Below are 17,935 nucleotides of genomic sequence, written 5' to 3' on the forward strand. Positions count from 1 at the left end.
CATGACAGGATTGTGTCGAGGCACAGTTGGAATCACCAAAATTCCTCCTAGAGTGTTCCAGTCAAACATTCCCTGTAAACTGTGATCTCTGAAAGAGGGAGAATCTTGGAACCACCTAAATTCTTCCTAGAGCTGGCCGCCTGGCCACACTGAGCAATCGGGGGAGAAGGGCCTTGGTCAGGGAGGTGACCAAGAACCCAATGGTTACTCTGACAGAGCTCTAGAGTTCCTTTATAGAGATGGGAGAACCTTCCAGAAGGACAACCATCTCTGCAGCACTCCACCAATCAGGCCTTTATGGTAGAGTGGCAAGACGGAAGCCACTCCTCAGTAAAGGCACATGACAGCCTGCTTGGAGTTTGCCAAAGACACCTAAAGACTCTCAAACCATGATAAAAGATTCTCTGGTCTGTTGAAAACAAGATCAACTCTTTGGCCTGAATGCCAAGCATTATGTCTGGAGGAAACCTGGCACCATCCCTATGGTGAAGCATGGTGTTGACAGCATCATGCTGTGGGGATGTTGTGCAGCAGCAATGACTGGGAGACTAGTCAGGATCGAGGCAAATATGAACGGAGCAAAGTACAGAGATCCTTGATGAAAACCTGCTCCAGAGCTCTCAGGACCTCAGACTGGGGAGAAAGTTCACCTTCCAGCAGGACAACAACCCTAAGCACACAGCCAAGACAATGCAGGAGTGGCTTTGGGACAAGTCTCTGAATGTCCTTGAGTGGCCCAGCCAGAGCCCGGACTTGAACCCGACCGAACATCTTTGAAGAGACCTGAAAATAGCTGTGCAGCAACACTCCCCATCCAACCTGACAGAGCTTGAGAGGATCTAAAAACCTGTCTTTGCTTTGTCATTATGGGTATCATGTGTAGATTGATGAGGGGAAAAACAATTTAATCAATTTTATAAAAAGGCTGTATCCTAACAAAATGTGCAAAAAGTCAAGGGGTCTGAATACTTTCCGAAGGCACTGTAACTACTGAAGATCTCCTCCCCTTGCAAGATGTATGTGCAGGCCCTTAGGGATCTCCCATGGCAACGTCTATGTCCCTTTCCACACCTCCCTGTCTGTGGGTAAATAATGAGCAATGTGCAGTAGAACAATCTGCATGTGTAAGGATCTAATTGACTGAGAGTAAATTATTGTAAGTGGCTAGCCTTTTTTCAAGTCAAAAGTCGCACACAGAAATTACTGGTGACCTCCAGATCTATTCAGATTTTCCCTAAAGTTTACCTACAATATATCCATGTCACTCCCGTTTTTATAATAATAACCCATATGTAGCTTGTTGTCTCTAAGACACATTTGTTTCACAATCTATTGTGAAAGTGTCTCACCGAATCAATGAAGAAACACAGTGAAAAAGCGCCCATATCCACTTTACTTTATATCAAATCCTGTTGCTAATGTACTCGGTTGGAGACAGCTGTCATGTTGACTCTGCATGTGATATAAGCACAATAGGTTATGTTGTGTGATTTGTCATGTCTGCCTATTGTCCAGTGGTGGGAGTGAGACCTAAGATACTTGTTTGTGTGAACATAGCTGCTTTATTCTGTTCTGATCTATTCTATTCCCCTTGTAGATAATAATGATAATGGTGTCATATACAAGGAAAAGCTTTGCTTTCTGGGGACATTTATTTATTTAGCGTAGGTTTTCAAAACAGTTGTAAATTGAATGCAATTTCAAGTGTTCTTTGCTTAGCTTTTTTTGTTGTTGACAATTTTAAATGCAATACACCACTCACATGGATACAGCACAAGGGCATTAAAAGCATTGAGGATGACACAAAAAAGTGTCAAACTTTTTTCTATTGTGTTTCTTTTGAAAATACATAAAAACAAAATATACACAAGATTAGAAAATGAAAACAATAACGTTAGCTGAAACAATTATACTTTCTTTAAGCCAGTATTTTCCAACCAGGGGTACTTGGCCTTCCACAGGGGGTACTTGAAAAGACTCATGAGACCAGGCCTACTGGTAAAATGCACGAGGGGTACTTCAGGGTTACTCCGGGCAGAGTTCTGGTGTGATGGCTATGAGAGTCTCCAGTGAAATTAAAATAACCAGACAGGTAACTGGGTGCAAGTTCTATAATGTACAACAAGATTAAGACCAATGTGCGTCCTACGGCTGAGCTTGAGTAGGCCTATACTTCTCATTAGTTTATTTTGGGCCGTTTGAACTTTGTCCTTCAGACTTTTTAGATTTTTGTCATTCAGATTTTTTTGGGTTGGTACATGTGTAAGGATTTGCCATGTAGTGTTGTATACAATGATTTAGATATATATATCATTGGTTGTTTATCATGTTGGATATTTTTCAAGTGCATCCACAAATGCAAACTCATTCAATATACCAAAAAGTCGCTAACAATGGGCGAGTTCATTTTCCATTGCCCGGTGCCCGTGATGTCCGGAGTTTATACATTTTAGACATTCCATTGGTCCTTAAGTGAAATCTCCACCCACACGACGCACCGAGACATGCAAAACGAACCTGCCCAATGCAACTAGCATACTTTGCTTAGGAGAGGGGGATGATGGGGGTGCCTCCTACGCTTACTCCAATCGCCTCTCGAAGGAGCACTTCTAGTTACCCAAACGAAACATACACAAACATGGCGACAAGACAGACAGTCAAGATGCTGTCCCCTCTTAGGTTTACAATATATTTGTTATTTTTCTTCGCACCTGGTACATTTTCCTCCACCCTTCGTCGAGACCAGCGGTTATTGCTACTGCAGGACAGGGGTTTTTCTACGGTGAACGCAAATGAAGAATGTATCCATGGAATAGGCGCCGATACGAAACGACGAGCTGCACGTAATGCAAGGGAAGACAGAGCGTCGGGCATGTATCAGCATCGCATTCGGCGGAGTGCAGTCCAACCACCCGTGCCAAAGGTGTATGGACAGGTAATGCATTACTTTTCCAGTGTAACTCCAATTCTACTGAAAGCAGCTAGCTAGCTGGTCTTTCGTCACACTCGGAAGGCTATCTACTGTTAGCTACAGTAGCTAGTTAGGTTTAGCAGCTAACGTTAACTACCTAGCTAGTTTAGTAACGGAACTCAGAAACATCAATGGCAGGGATCATCAACTATATTCAGCTGCAGGTCGATTTTTTTCTTGTGCGGATGGTCGGGGACCTGAACATAATTACAAATAATTTGTAAACTGCAAATTGATCGCAAGAAGCCCAAACATATATACTGTTTGACAAAAACATTTCAAACCTTGCTTACGTTTGTATACGATCAGGTGTCTCTATATTATTCGTGTGAATACTTGAAACAGATTTCTTAAATAAAAATCACTTGGAGCATTTCACTTTTTATTTTTTATTTTACTTGGGGCCAAATAAAACCACCCGTGGGCCAAATTCGGCCCGCTGGCCGCAAGTTGGGGAACCCTGCTGTATGGCTCTCATTTCATGCACGACCCTTGACGAGGAGAGGTGAGGAGCAAATAGCAAATAGCCAAAGCCAGGCTTTCGAAGTCAGTCTAGTTTATTGTCAAGTGTGTGATTATCAGTACCACCGTATCGAGATAGCTACTCGACTTTTTGACACAGACTGTCCCATTTCAGCATACGATGCCATGGCGGGCGCTTTTCTCCCCGATGTAAGGCTCGAGCTACCATAGAAAGCACTGGCATAACCTATTCAATGACGTCAGTGGATCTAGTAAACAAACCCTCCGTTTTACTGTCTACCAACAGACTGTTACACACACATGTATTGCACGAAGTCTTTGAATTCTCTTCTTGACCAAACTAATGCAGTATTTATATTTGACCAGTTTTTCAGAAACCCCGTGATCACAGCATGTCACCACAATCACACAGTTGATGACCGTGAACAATAACACAATTCTAATTAGCCAAGACTGCCACTATAGTCTTCCCCCATGTGGACATGCTTGCCATATTGGAGGGTGGAAATATTGCGAAGAGCCAATAGTGGCAGTCTTTGTATATTACATTTTTGTTATTGATTTCTGTAAGATGTTGGGGCTGTTGTGTATGATGAATCAAATCAAATTTTATTGGTCACATACACATGGTTAGCAGATGTGATTGCGAGTGTAGTGAAATGCTTATGCTTCTAGATCCGACAGTGCAGCAGTATCTAACAGGTAATATCAACAATTCCACCACAAAACCTAATACACACAATCTAGTAAAGGAATGGGATAAGAATAAATAAATATACAAATATATGGATGAGCAGTGACAGAGCGGCTAAGATGCAATAGATAGTGTAGTATACAGTATATACATATGAGATGAGTTATGCGAGATATGTAAACATTCTTAAAGTGGCATTATTAAAGTGACTAGTGTTCCATTTATTAAAGTGGCCAATGATATCAAGTCTGTAAGAGTCAGGTCACATTGCTGAGTAGCTCCATAATGTGATTTCTTATTTATTAAGGTAGTCAGCTCTTCAGTATTCTATAAAATGAAACTAAAAGTCACTGGTGGTTGCACCGCATTCCACACAACCTCAAATTGGAACAGACAGGGTTGCTTATGTGATCAACTTTGGAAATAATTCCTCTGCTGGTCAGATGTCATGTTTTGTTCTGGACAGTCAGTGTCTCTTCTGTGACAGTAGAGGAAAGCCAATATCTTCAGGGATTAAATAGCTTAGACAGTGCACTCATGGGATTCAGCCTAGATGTTTCTAAAGGTGCTGCAGTGAAAATGCACAAAATGTTTGCCAAAAAGGTACATACTTTACTTGTTTATAAATAAGGTTGGCTATTTGTAGCAACTGTATGGCTGTTATTTTGTCATTTAAGTTTAAGTAAGCTTTCAGTCCCCCGTCCCTAGCCATATCAAATCCAATTTTATTGGTCACATACATATTGTTAGCAGATGTTAATGCGAGTGTAGCGAAATGCTAACCTATATAGATATATCCTATATAGATATAATTCTCCCTTTAAATGTAATTGTTGTACAAATCTGTATAGGATGTTGTCAGTGTGTGTGAAATGTGGATACAATTAATCAGTTTCTTAGTTTAAGTAAGGAATGTGGAATGTTGGTTTAAAGTTCATTCCTGATAATGAGCTCAAAACAATTAGGAAAGGAAGTAGAAAAAACAAACTCTGAGACAAAGAATGGCGCCCAAGGGGATGGCTGCCGTTTTACTGTCTCCTAACCAGTTGTGCTATTTTGTGTTTTTTCGCATTGTTTGTAACTTATTTTGTACATAATGTTGATGCTACTGTCTTTCATGACCGAAAAGAGCTTCTGGATATCAGAACAGAGATTACTCACCTAATAACTGGATGAAGATTTTTTAATTCATGAGTCTGAAGTGAGGATATAATGCTGCTTCCAGATGAGGACCAAATCCCCGTCATTCACATGAAGGAAATAAAGGGGGCGGAGATCACGGTGCCTTGTGAGAATTCGTCTGCGAGTGGGTAACCCGCCTCTACCATCCATTATATTTGCCAACGTGCAATCACTGGAGAATAAACTGGATGAGCTCTGTTCGAGACTATCCTACCAACGGAACATTTAAAACTGTAATATCTTATGTTTCACCGAGTCGTGGCAGAACGACGACACAGATAATATACAGTTGGCTGGGTTTTCCGTGCATCGGCAGAACAGAACAGTTACGTTTGATTTGATTAGACAACACTACCAAGAGAGTTTTCATCTATATTGTCCGTAGCCGTCTATATACCACCACAAACTGACGCTGGCAAGAAGACCGCGCTCAACGATCTGTATAAGGCCATAAACAAAGAAGAAAATGCTCATCCAGAAGTGGTGCTCCTAGTGGCCGGGGACTTTAATGCAGGCAAACTTACCTCGACTAACCTGTACCCCCGCACATTGACTCGGTACCGGTACCCCCTGTATATAGCCCCATTATAGTTATTTTGTTACTTAAAAAAACTACAAAAATTATACTTTAGTTTATTTAGTAAATATTTTCTTTAGTTTATTTTCTTAACTGCATTGTTGGTTAAGGGCTTGTAAGTAAGCATTTCACGTTAAGGTGTACTACACCTGTTGTATTTGGCACATGTGAAAAATACAATTTTGATTTGATTTGACTTGCGGTGTAGGCAGCATCGATTGTGAAATTCAAGCGCGAAGTGTGACTGAAACCTGTCTTGAGCATCTGCCAGTTGAGATTCTCACTCAAAACAAACAAGAGAGCCAAGCCTCTAGTCTAGCGTCTCGTTTGTGTTCAGCAGAGACAGAACGTCTTGTAACAGAGTGAAACGCGGAAGTCATACCTGAACTTGTCCAATAGTGATTTTGTTTTGCTAGGGCGTGCCTTACTGAACACTCCCCTGAAGTTGCTCAATCTATCCAGTAAATGGTTTCCCACAGTTCACAAACATCTCCAGGGAAATAACATGACACACTCTGAAGGTGTACTGCAAGCAGGATCTGGTTCCCTGCCACAGGACACATAGTAAACATCAAACGGGGTTTGTGCATAAGAACACTATTTGAGTGCCATGGTGATGTTTGTTCTGGCTTGGGGAATGCTTGGCTGTACTCATTTTCCTCATTAAATAGTGGTCATAATGTCACACGTAAGGAGCCTTGATGAATACATTTGACTAGACTTGTCTGGTGCCTGGACTTGTTCTGATGCATGTCATCTAGCCTACTTCTATGAGCCTGTGTGAGCAAGGAGGATACATATGTTTGCAGTTATGTGTTGAGTTTCAAGAGATCAGGCCTAATGTAGTAGAACAATTACTGTTTGCTAACTGCAGCGAAGCGAGTGCCGGTGAAAAATAAGTGCTCTGGTAAACAATCAGAATCCTGATCATCTTTGATTATAATGAAGGAATTATGGTTGAATATCTGCAGTTGTATTGGACACCTTGTTGCTCATTCATTATTTCGGCCTATCGATGTGTGTGTGAGACAGCGAGCGAGAGAACAAGCATTGGCAAGCTATGCCAGCGTGGTCCCCTTCATCCATTTCATTGGTTTTGTTTGTATATAATTTACTACAGTCTGACAGATCCGCTCAGGACTAAAACCATAGACTAGTTTTTGACCCTTAACACTCACACTCACTTACAGTTAGAAGTTGGTGTGAATTCACTGCAAGTTGCAGTAAAGAAGGTGAACAATACAGATGTGGAAAAGCTATGTCAAAAAGGGCATTTTCAATGCTCTGGTGTGTGTGAGCTGCATTTCAGCTCACTAGTCTGTCAAGGTCAGATGAAGGATGAAGGCCAGTTGAAGTCGGAAGTTTACATATACCTTAGCCAAATACATTTAAACTCTGTTTTTCACAATTCCTGACATTTAATCAGAGTAAAAATTACCTGTCTTAGGTCAGTTAGGATCACCACTTTTTTTTAAGAATGTGAAATGTCAGAATAATAGTAGAGATTTATTTATTTCAGCTTTTATTTCTTTCAACACATACGCCGTGGGTCAGAAGTTTACATACACTCAATTAGTATTTGGTAGCATTGCCTTTAAATTGTTTAACTTGGGTCAAACGTTTCAGGATAGCCTTCCACAAGCTTCCCACAATAAGTTGGGTCAATTTTGGCCCATTCCTCCTGACATAGCTGGTGTAACTGAGTCAGCTTTGTAGGCCTCCTTGCTCGCACACGCTTTTTCAGTTCAACCCACAAATTTTCTATAGGATTGAGGTCAGGGCTTTGTGATGGCCACTCCAATACCTTGACTTTGTTGTCCTTAAGCCATTTTGCCACAACTTCGGAAGTATGCTTGGGGTCATTGTCCATTTGGAAGACCCATTTGCGACCAAGCCTGAACTTCCTGACTGATGTCTTGAGATGTTGCTTCAATATATCCACATAATTGTCCATCCTCATGATGCCATCTATTTTGTGAAGTGCACCAGTCTCTCCTGCAGCAAAGCACCCCCAAAACATGAAACTGTCACCACCGTGCTTCACGGTTGGGATGGTGTTCTTCATCTTGTAAGCGTTTCACTTTTCCCTCCAAACATAATGAGGGTCATTCTGACCAAACAGTTCTATTTTTGTTTCATCAGACCAGAGGACATTTCTCCAAAAAGTACTATCTTTGCTCCCATGTGCAGTTGCAAACCGTAGTCTGGCTTTTTATGGTGGTTTTGGAGCAGTGGCTTCTTCCTTGCTGAGCGGCCTTTCAGATTATGTTGATATAGGACTCGTTTTACTGTGGATGTAGATACTTTTGTACCTGTTTCCTCCAGACAGGGTCCTTTTGCTGCTGTTCTGGGATTGATTTTCACTTTTTGCACCAAAGTACATTCATCTCTAGGAGACAGAACGCGTCTCCTTCCTGAGCGGTATGACGGCTGTGTGGTCTCATGGTGTTTTTACTTGCGTGCTATTGTTTGTACAGATGAACGTGGTACCTTCAGGCGTTTGGAAATTTCTCCCAAGGATGAACCAGACTTGTGGAGGTCTACAATTTTTATTCTGAGGTCTTGGCTGATTTTCTTTCCCATTTTCCCAAAGAGGCAGTGGGTTTGAAGGTAGGCCTTGAAATACATCCACAGGTACACCTCCAATTGACTCAAATGATGTCAATTATCCTATCAGAAGCTTCTAAAGCCATGACATCATTTTCTGGAATTTTCCAAGCTGTTTAAAGGCACAGTCAACTTCGTGTATGTAAACTTCTGACCCAGTGGAATTGTGATACAGTGAATTATAAGTGAAATAATCTGTCTGTAAACAATTGTTGGAAAAATTACTTGTGTCATGCACAAAGTAGATGTCCTAACCGACTTGCCAAAACTATAGTTTGTTATCAAGACATTTGTGGAGTGGTTGAAAAACAAGTTTTAATGACTCCAACCTAAATGTATGTAAACTTCCGACTTCAACTCTACTATAAATCACCTGGAGCTGAATGAATGTTTGTGCTGAACCAACTTAACCTCCCAAGGAACGAACATACCACACACACACAGCTACAGTACCAGTCCAAAGTTTGGACACACCTACTCATTCCAGGGTTTTTCTTTTGTTTTTACTGTTTTCTACATTTGTAGAAAGAATAATAGTGAAGAAATCACAACTATGAAATAACACATATGGAATCATGTGGTAACCAAAAAAGTGTTAAACAAATCAAAATATATTTTTGATTCTTCAAAGTAGCCACCCTTTGCCTTCATGACAGCTTTTCATACTCTTGGCATTCTCTCAACCAGTTTAATGAGGAATGCTTTTCCAACAGTCTTGAAGGAGTTCCCACGTATGCTGAGCACTTGTTGGCTGCTTTCCGTTCACTCTGCGGTCCAACTCATCCCAAACCATCTTAATTGGGTTGAGGTCTGGTGATTGTGGAGGCCAGGGCATCTGATGCTGCACTCCATCAGTACTCTCCTTGGTCAATAGCCCTTACACAGCCTGGTGGTGAGTTTTGGGTCACTGGCCTGTTGAAAAACAAATTATAGTTCCACTAAGCGCAAACCAGATGGTTAAGCGTATCGCTGCAGAATGCACACCATCACACCTCCTCCATGCTTCGCGGTGGGAACCACACATGCAGAGATCATCCATTCACCTACTCTGCGTCTCACAATGACACGGCAGTTGGAACCAAAAATCTCAATTTTGGACTCATCAGACAAATGGACATTAGACATTCCACTGGTCTAATGTCCATTGCTCGTGTTTCTTGGACCAAGCAAGTCTCTTATTCTTATTGGTGTCCTTTAGTAGTGGTTTCTTTGCAGCAATTTGACCACGAAGGCCTGATTAACAGTCTCCTCTGAACATTTTGATGTTGAGATGTGTCTGTTACTTGAACACTGTGAAGCATTTATTTGGGCTGCAATCTGAGGTGCAGTTAACTCTAATGAACTTCTGCAGCAGAGGTAACTCTGGGTCTTCCTTTCCTGTGGCTGGTCATCATGAGAGCCAGTTTCAACATAGTGCTTGATGGATTTTGCGACTGCACTTGAAGAAACTTTCAAAGTTCTTGAAATTTTCTGAATTGAATGACCTTCATGTCTTAAAGTAATGATGGACTGTTGTTTCTCTTTGCTTTTTTGAGCTGTTCTTGCCATAATATTGACATAGCCCTATTTGGTAAAATACCATCTTCTGTACACCACCCCAACCCCTACCTTGTTACAACTGATTGGCTCAAACGCATTAAGTTGGATAGAAATTCCACAAATTTACTTTTAACAAGGCACACCTGTTAATTGAAATGCATTCCAGGTGTCTACCTCGTGAAGATGGTTGAGAGAATACCAAGAGTGTGCAAAGCGGTAGTCAAGGCAAAGGGTGGCTACTTTGTAGATTCTCAAATATAAAATATATTTTTATTTGTATAACATTTTATTTTGGTTACTACATGATGCCATATGTGTTTTGATTAGTTTAGATTTCTTCACTATTATTCTACAATGTAGAAAATAGTAAAATAAAGAATATCTTTGAATGAGTAGGTGTATCCAAACTTTTGACTGGTACTATATATCTTACTTTTTTTGGACCAACAATTGATTCCCATTCAATATCCTATTTTCCCTGACCCTAACCTTAACCCCTAACCCAAATTCGAACCCTAAACATAACCCCTATGCCTAAAATTGTGGATCTGCAAAATTTCCTCACTTCTCTGAATTTGTGTTGGTTTACTATTCTTGTGAATACTTCTGGTACTCACAAGTATAGTTGAATGTGTACGCGCACACACACCAAATTCACTTCAAGTCTCACTTCAAGCTTGTTTCTCCCATTTTACCCCAAAAGAATGTGCCAGGCACTCACTAATGTTTTGCTGGCTGGCTACAGATCATTCAGCATGATCTGCCATGTTAACCCACTTATCATTCAGCCTTGTGAAGAAGGACTCTCTAGTCTCTGTCAAGGAGCCCACTTCATAGATTCCACAGAGCAGGGCAGCCCTTTTATATAACATAGCCGAGCCCAGACTACACTATGGGGAGATAAAAAACTAGCCTATAACACATTTATATCAGGTCCTGTCGCAGCTAGTTGGCCTTCATCCAGTGTGTATATATATATATATATATATATATATATATATATATATAAAAAAATAAAAATAATGTGTGGCATGACTGTCACAGAGGACAGTGGCTCGATTGTGCTGCATCCAGTCAAAAATACATGCTGGTAGTTTAAAAATGCAAATTTATCATCGGCGGTCCAGTGCCGCTCCAACAGTGATACTCTTTCAGCAGTGGTTCATTATGCTCTCTTGAATAATGAAGGAGAACATGATGGGGGAGATGTATACTCACCCTGTTTTACTGGATTTTGTTCTTTGCTTGTTGTTGTTGAGGAAACAGATTGACGGATTGACGGATTGACGGAGTAGCACCAGGGGGCACGTTTAGTAGGGCACAAAACCGTTTTGCCGCGGTATACGAAAATGAGTGTTTCTTGGACAAGTTCAGGTATTAGCCAACCTCCCTGTTTCACTCGTTTCAAATCAATTTCTCTCCACTGAACACAACCAGGAGGTTATGAGGGAGGTTACATGAGAAGAGAAAAGGAGAGAATGTTGTTTTTGGTACAACGAAAGCGTCTCCTGGCTTTTGTAAAGCATGGTTTGCATACTTCCTTTTCCATACTGATGATGTTTTGCAACTGATATTAATCTAGCTTCGTCCGGTTAGTGCAAAAGGAGCATGAGCCGTGACCTATGGACAGATTAATTTACTGATCCTTCAAGGTTTCCTTCAAGGTTTGGCCGAGTCTATAAAAAACAAGTAAATAAATAAAGGAGAAATAGGCCTGCGTTCTTCCTGACTTGGTGTTGAATAATTTTGGGCTTGTCTGGTGATACCAGAGCTTACGTCAATGCACTAATGCAAAGGAATTTGTATTGTTAGAATCCCTGGGACTTGCTTGGTGAAGACTGCTGGTTGCCTATGTATGTACTGGGTCACTTTGTATGTACTGGGTCACTTCTTTCTTTGCAACTTTCTATCCTCTAACTATCATACTAGCAATCATGACTATCTATGCTTAAAATCATTTGGCAGTGTTAAACAGGATGCTATTATCAAAGTTAGGCACATTTTCGGGCCCAACATTTACTTCAAGGCCTCTGTGACATCAGAGACTTCCGGGAACGCTTGCGAAACAGACCAAACAGACCAGGCTGGTATTTGGGGTTTGAGAAGTCAATGAGAGAAGTGAAAATGTCTTCCTTACTCGTTAATTTTCTCAATCTAAAGGCAAAACCTTGATCCAAGCCAATGTCTTAAGTAGCTAAATGTTATTACTCCAACCTTATGAAAGTGACAAACTGACACGTTTTAATTTCCGTCAAAAACAACTTTATATCGAAGGAGTGCCTTTGATTTGAGGGCCTGCACATGCGCAGTTTGTCACGAGACGACCATTCAACCCGATTACGTGTTTCTACGCATGAGCTTTGCTCGCCAACGTCGCCATGACATCGCCTACAAGTGTGATCAGGGATTTATTTTGGAGAAGCAGTTATAGCCTCTTCATGCTGTACTGTCTTTGGTAATAACGTCAATCACTTGCAAGACCACAGGCAATAGGAGATGTCATTGTGCTCGAGGTAGCCCAAAATGTCTACACACAAAGACTTTAAAAACACAATGATTAGACCTATTATTAATTAATCACAAATCTAAATAGAAGGCAGTTACAGTCAGTCCCATCTACCCTAAAGGCTGTATTATGAGATTTAGCGAATGGTAGCCAGAACTTTTGGGACCAAACGGACAACAGTGAGTTTGAGGCCCTAACCCCAAGCATAGTCCAATGCTTCACGTAGCTGGAGATGGTTTGAGTGACGCTCACGTCATTACCTGTTAATGGTTGATTTGTTATCGAGCTCGGTAAGATTAATAGATTGTGTCTCACAATGCCATTTGCAGCAGTTTACCAGTGCCATCACTCTCCTGATTCAGCTGTGTCAGGAGGACCACACCAGCACCCCTTTACATGGTCTGCGGGTAATGAGGCTTAAAAGGCTCTGAGATTTACCGCAGAGTCATCTCAGCCTTGAAGACGGCCTTGCCTTTGACTCAGCTGACCTCCTGGGATGTGTTCAGTAGGGCCCACCATAGTGAAATGTTTTAAAACGTTCAGAATGAGCGTTTCTTATTAGAGAAGTCCAGTTAGTAGAAGTGTTCTTCTACTATTTTGGAACTCTGATCTCAGGGAATGAGAATGTTATTACATGGAATGAGTTACCTTATTACAATGTTCCTGCTGAAATCATGCTTATACACACACACAACAAACTCTTGTAGGCTGTTTTGTAGCAATTTGCGGCAGAAATCACATTCCATTACTAAGTCTACAAGCCGCAGTACCAATAGTTGGTGTAAAGTTACCACTGAAAAAAGAGGAACGTCTGTTCATCATTTAGACAGAAATTACAGTCTTTGTGTTGTCAACAGTACAAGTCTGTAGAAATACTGTAGTAAAGGGAGAAAACCAAGCTTTTTAAAGAGCCACAGCCCCCTGAAGAATGATAAATTAAGAATGAGAGAGAGGAGCGCTCAGAAGAGAGGCAAAGGCAGTGGGAATTAAAATGACATACTTTTTGTGGACTCGCACTTCACAGATCTTAATGTCAGAGCTGCACCAATGGAGCGTTAGTGTTTGTTTGAGCTGTGCCTTCTCCTTTTACACTACTACATCTACCACAAGTACTTAGTAGCAGCATTGTGTTGTTTCAATGGACACAGTGAAGGCCTCTGAAAGTGGGCGATGTGAGGTAAAGCTGCTCACTGCTTGTTCTCTCGCTCACTGTTTCTCTCACTCACACACACACACACAGATAGGAGCCTTTAGCCAGGTGCTCCTCACAAGGTCATAACAATAAGACCACAAAGTCCGTTGCCGTAGTAACGTGCGCCAGTGAGCTTAACTGGTTAGAAGGATGAATAAAGAAAAGCACAACAGCCCTGTTCAATACACCGGACACAGCCAGGCAAGGTACAGCAACCTTTCACACAACCTTTCTACCAGCTAAGCAGGTGCTGCGAACCCAGCAAAATCATTACAATGTCTAGCTGATAATAGCATTTCATAACACATTTGATATGGTCCAAGGATGTTTATCAGATATAAAAGCCTCTGTAATTGATCAGATAGTTGCTTCATTCATTGGACTCTGAGTTGACCAAACAGAACAAAAATACAACAGGTCAGTTGAGAGACTGTTCTTTTCTTTGCAGGCCAACCTGAACGATTCCCATAACCAGATGGTGGTGCACTGGGCCGGGGAGAAGAGCAATGTCATCGTGGCGTTGGCCAGAGACAGTGTCGGAGCCGCAGGTCCCAAGACTAGCTCGGTGAGTACACAGTAGTACACTTCCTGCGCATACAGTAGTACACTTCCCATGAGTACACTAATGTAGTAGCCTACATTTCCTGTAAGTACAGTAACATACCTTCTGTGTGGGATGGTGATCCACAATCGCACGAAACAAACATATCCATGAACCTATCCACCACTACATAGCCTAACGCCTGCATGTTGTTTTTAACTTAAGATGTAATGCCATTTGCAAAAAAAAAAGTGGTTGATAATAAACCGGAGAGATACCACTGGTGAATGACAGTTTATTTGTACAAGAATTGTTAGTTTTGTGTCTCTCTCCGCTCCCAGTTCAGTACGCTCCTCGATATAACTTCCAGCCAGCATTGTGGATTCAGTGGTCTTTGTGCTGTTCTCTGTGGTCTGAGCTCCTTGGTCTCTGGCATTCTGACGGGAATCTGAGAGCTCTGACCACTCGTGTATTGTCTTTGGTAGAATCTGCAGGACAGGAGGGAACAGAACGGAACACTAAACTCTCTAGTCACTTAACATGGATAAAGCTTTTTCCCAAGTATTGTGTTTCTCTCCGTAGATAAAGTCTGTAGCTGGAAAGTCTAGCTACTGCCTAAATGCTTTGATGAGTCAGTTAATGGCCTCCCTCCCAATACACCCATTCTAAAATTATTTTGTCCTCTACAAGAAATGTGTCCTTCATCAAAAAGCATTTTTCCTGTCCAAAAAGCATCACAACAACAAGTACAGTGATAGTGGATTTCATTTGTTTACCATGTACCGTGACTTCCATGTTTTCATCTCGTTCCTCTCTCCTCTGTTACATGGTAGGTGTACGTCTCTTACGACTATGGAACCAGCTTCTCCCCCATCTCAGAGAGGTTTCAGCTGAGTGGGGGGATTGAGAAAGAGGGGAACAAGCAGGTCATCTCCCAGTTCTACCACAGCCCCGCTGACAATAAGAGGGTAAGTGGCTGAAGACCATAGAGGTACGTACACTGAGTGTACGAAGCATTAGGAACACCTTCATAATATTGAGTCACATCCCCTTTGGCCCTCAGAACAGCCTCAATTCGTCGGGATATGGACTCTACAAGGTGTCCAAAGTGTTCCACAGGGATGCTGGCCCATGTTGTCTCCAATGCTTCCCACAATTGTCAATTTGGCTGGATGTCCTTTGGGTGGTGGACCATTCTTGATACACACAGGAAACTGTTGAGCATGAAAAACCCAGCAGTGTTGCAGTTCTCGACACACTCAAACCGGTGCGCCTGGCACCTACTACCATACCCCGTTTAGAGGCACTTAAATATTTTGTCTTGCCCATTCACCCTCTGAATGGCAGAATATACACAATCCATGTCTCAATTGTTTCAAGGCTTAAAAATCCTTATTTAACCTGTCTCATCTCCTTCATCTACACTGATTGAAGTGGATTTAACAAGTGACATCAATTAGGGATCATAGCTTCCACCTGGATTCACCTGGTCAGTCTATGTCATGTTTTATCTACTCAGTGTACAGTATGATAATAAGACATACTGTATTTAGATCTTTCTCTATATCGAAGACTGCCCTGATAGAGGAGTTTTATTATGTTTTCAAAGTTTGAGTGTATAGCTTTTTCTCGTATGTTCTCCCATCTCCGCACAACCAGCGCAAGGCGCATAACATTATTGAGCTTGTGGTTTATTAGGGTTGATTTAGCTGTATAGTGGGTGTGTGTGTGCTTGTGTACATGCGTAGTTATCAGTCATGAGCTCGAGATTGTTCGATGCAGTGCCTTGAGGTTTGGTGCGGTGCCGTGTTCGATTATGTCTCATTGTGTGCCGGTGAGTCATAGCCCTGGCCCCGCCCCCAGCCGTTCCCCCTGGCACTCAGCCCAGTGGAGGTTATTGCAAGGTGTAAGGGTGCATGGTAAACGCAGTTTGTTCCATTAGCAGGCAGGCAGGCATTCGCGTGTGGCCTGCCTTGTGAGCCCTGCAGGCTTGGGCCATCAGTCTGCAGACAGGTGAACGAGGCAGGCCTGGTATAACAGCAGATAACAGCCGGAGGATTCCACCCTCTTAGTCTGCAACATGTTCCCAACATCATGGAGATGGTTACGATGGGAAGTTAGTGGTTTCTTCTCATCTGCACATTGAGCTGTGGGCTTTCCCATTTGAATTCAGGGCCCGTATTTAGCAAGCTTCTCAGAGTAGGAGTACAGATCTAGGATCAGTTCCTCTCTGTCCATAATACCACTTAGGTCTGACTGGTTATGGATCTGCTTATTTAAAAGAAAGATTCACTCATTTTGAATGTTATACACTGCTCAAAAAAATAAAGGGAACACTTAAACAACACAATGTAACTCCAAGTCAATCACACTTCTGTGAAATCAAACTGTCCACTTAGGAAGCAACACTGATTGACAATAAATTTCACATGCTGTTGTGCAAATGGAATAGACAAAAGGTGGAAATTATAGGCAATTAGCAAGACACCCCCAATAAAGGAGTGATTCTGCAGGTGGTGACCACAGACCACTTCTCAGTTCCTATGCTTCCTGGCTGATGTTTTGGTCACTTTTGAATGCTGGCGGTGCTTTCACTCTAGTGGTAGCATGAGACGGAGTCTACAACCCACACAAGTGGCTCAGGTAGTGCAGCTCATCCAGGATGGCACATCAATGCGAGCTGTGGCAAGAAGGTTTGCTGTGTCTGTCAGCGTAGTGTCCAGAGCATGGAGGCGCTACCAGGAGACAGGCCAGTACATCAGGAGACGTGGAGGAGGCCGTAGGAGGGCAACAACCCAGCAGCAGGACCGCTACCTCCGCCTTTGTGCTAGGAGGATTAGGAGGAGCACTGCCAGAGCCCTGCAAAATGACCTCCAGCAGGCCACTAATGTGCATGTGTCTGCTCAAACGGTCAGAAACAGACTCCATGAGGGTGGTATGAGGGCCCGACGTCTACAGGTGGGGGTTGTGCTTACAGCCCAACACCGTGCAGGACGTTTGGCATTTGCCAGAGAATACCAAGATTGGCAAATTCGCCACTGGCGCCCTGTGCTCTTCACAGATGAAAGCAGGTTCACACGCACATGTGACAGACGTGAAAGTCTGGAAACGCCGTGGAGAACGTTCTGTTGCCTGCAACATCCTCCAGCATGACCGGTTTGGCGGTGGGTCAGTCATGGTGTGGGGTGGCATTTCTTTGTGGGGCCGCACAGCCCTCCATGTGCTCGCCAGAGGTAGCCTGACTGCCATTAGGTACCGAGATGAGATCCTCAGACCCCTTGTGAGACCATATGCTGGTGCGGTTGGCCCTGAGTTCTTTCTAATGCAAGACAATGCTAGACCTCATGTGGCTGGAGTGTGTCAGCAGTTCCTGCAAGAGGAAGGCATTGTTGCTATGGACTGACCCGCCCGTTCCCCAGACCTGAATCCAATTGAGCACATCTGGGACATCATGTCTCGCTCCATCCACCAACGCCACATTGCACCACAGACTGTCCAGGAGTTGGCGGATGCTTTAGTCCAGGTCTGGGAGGAGATCCCTCAGGAGACCATCCGCCACCTCATCAGGAGCATGCCCAGGCGTTGTAGGGAGGTCATACAGGCACGTGGAGGCCACACACACTACTGAGCCTCATTTTGACTT

At 42.6% G+C, this 17,935-nt stretch overlaps 1 protein-coding gene across 2 annotated transcripts in view; it reads left to right on the forward strand.

Moving 5' to 3' along the window:
• The first annotated feature begins 2,545 nt into the window (after positions 1-2,545).
• The window catches only part of LOC139548934 (sortilin-related receptor-like), a 66,602-nt gene continuing 51,212 nt past the window's right edge, over positions 2,546-17,935 (forward strand). For both annotated transcript variants that reach the window (XM_071358905.1, XM_071358907.1), the window contains exons 1-3: positions 2,546-2,935; positions 14,200-14,316; positions 15,126-15,260. In XM_071358905.1, the coding sequence (XP_071215006.1) occupies positions 2,558-2,935; positions 14,200-14,316; positions 15,126-15,260 (630 nt within the window). In that variant the 5' untranslated portion in view covers positions 2,546-2,557. The remainder of the gene's footprint in view (positions 2,936-14,199; positions 14,317-15,125; positions 15,261-17,935) is intronic.

The sequence above is a fragment of the Salvelinus alpinus genome, chromosome 22 (assembly GCF_045679555.1).
Source record: "Salvelinus alpinus chromosome 22, SLU_Salpinus.1, whole genome shotgun sequence".
NCBI lineage: Eukaryota > Metazoa > Chordata > Actinopteri > Salmoniformes > Salmonidae > Salvelinus > Salvelinus alpinus.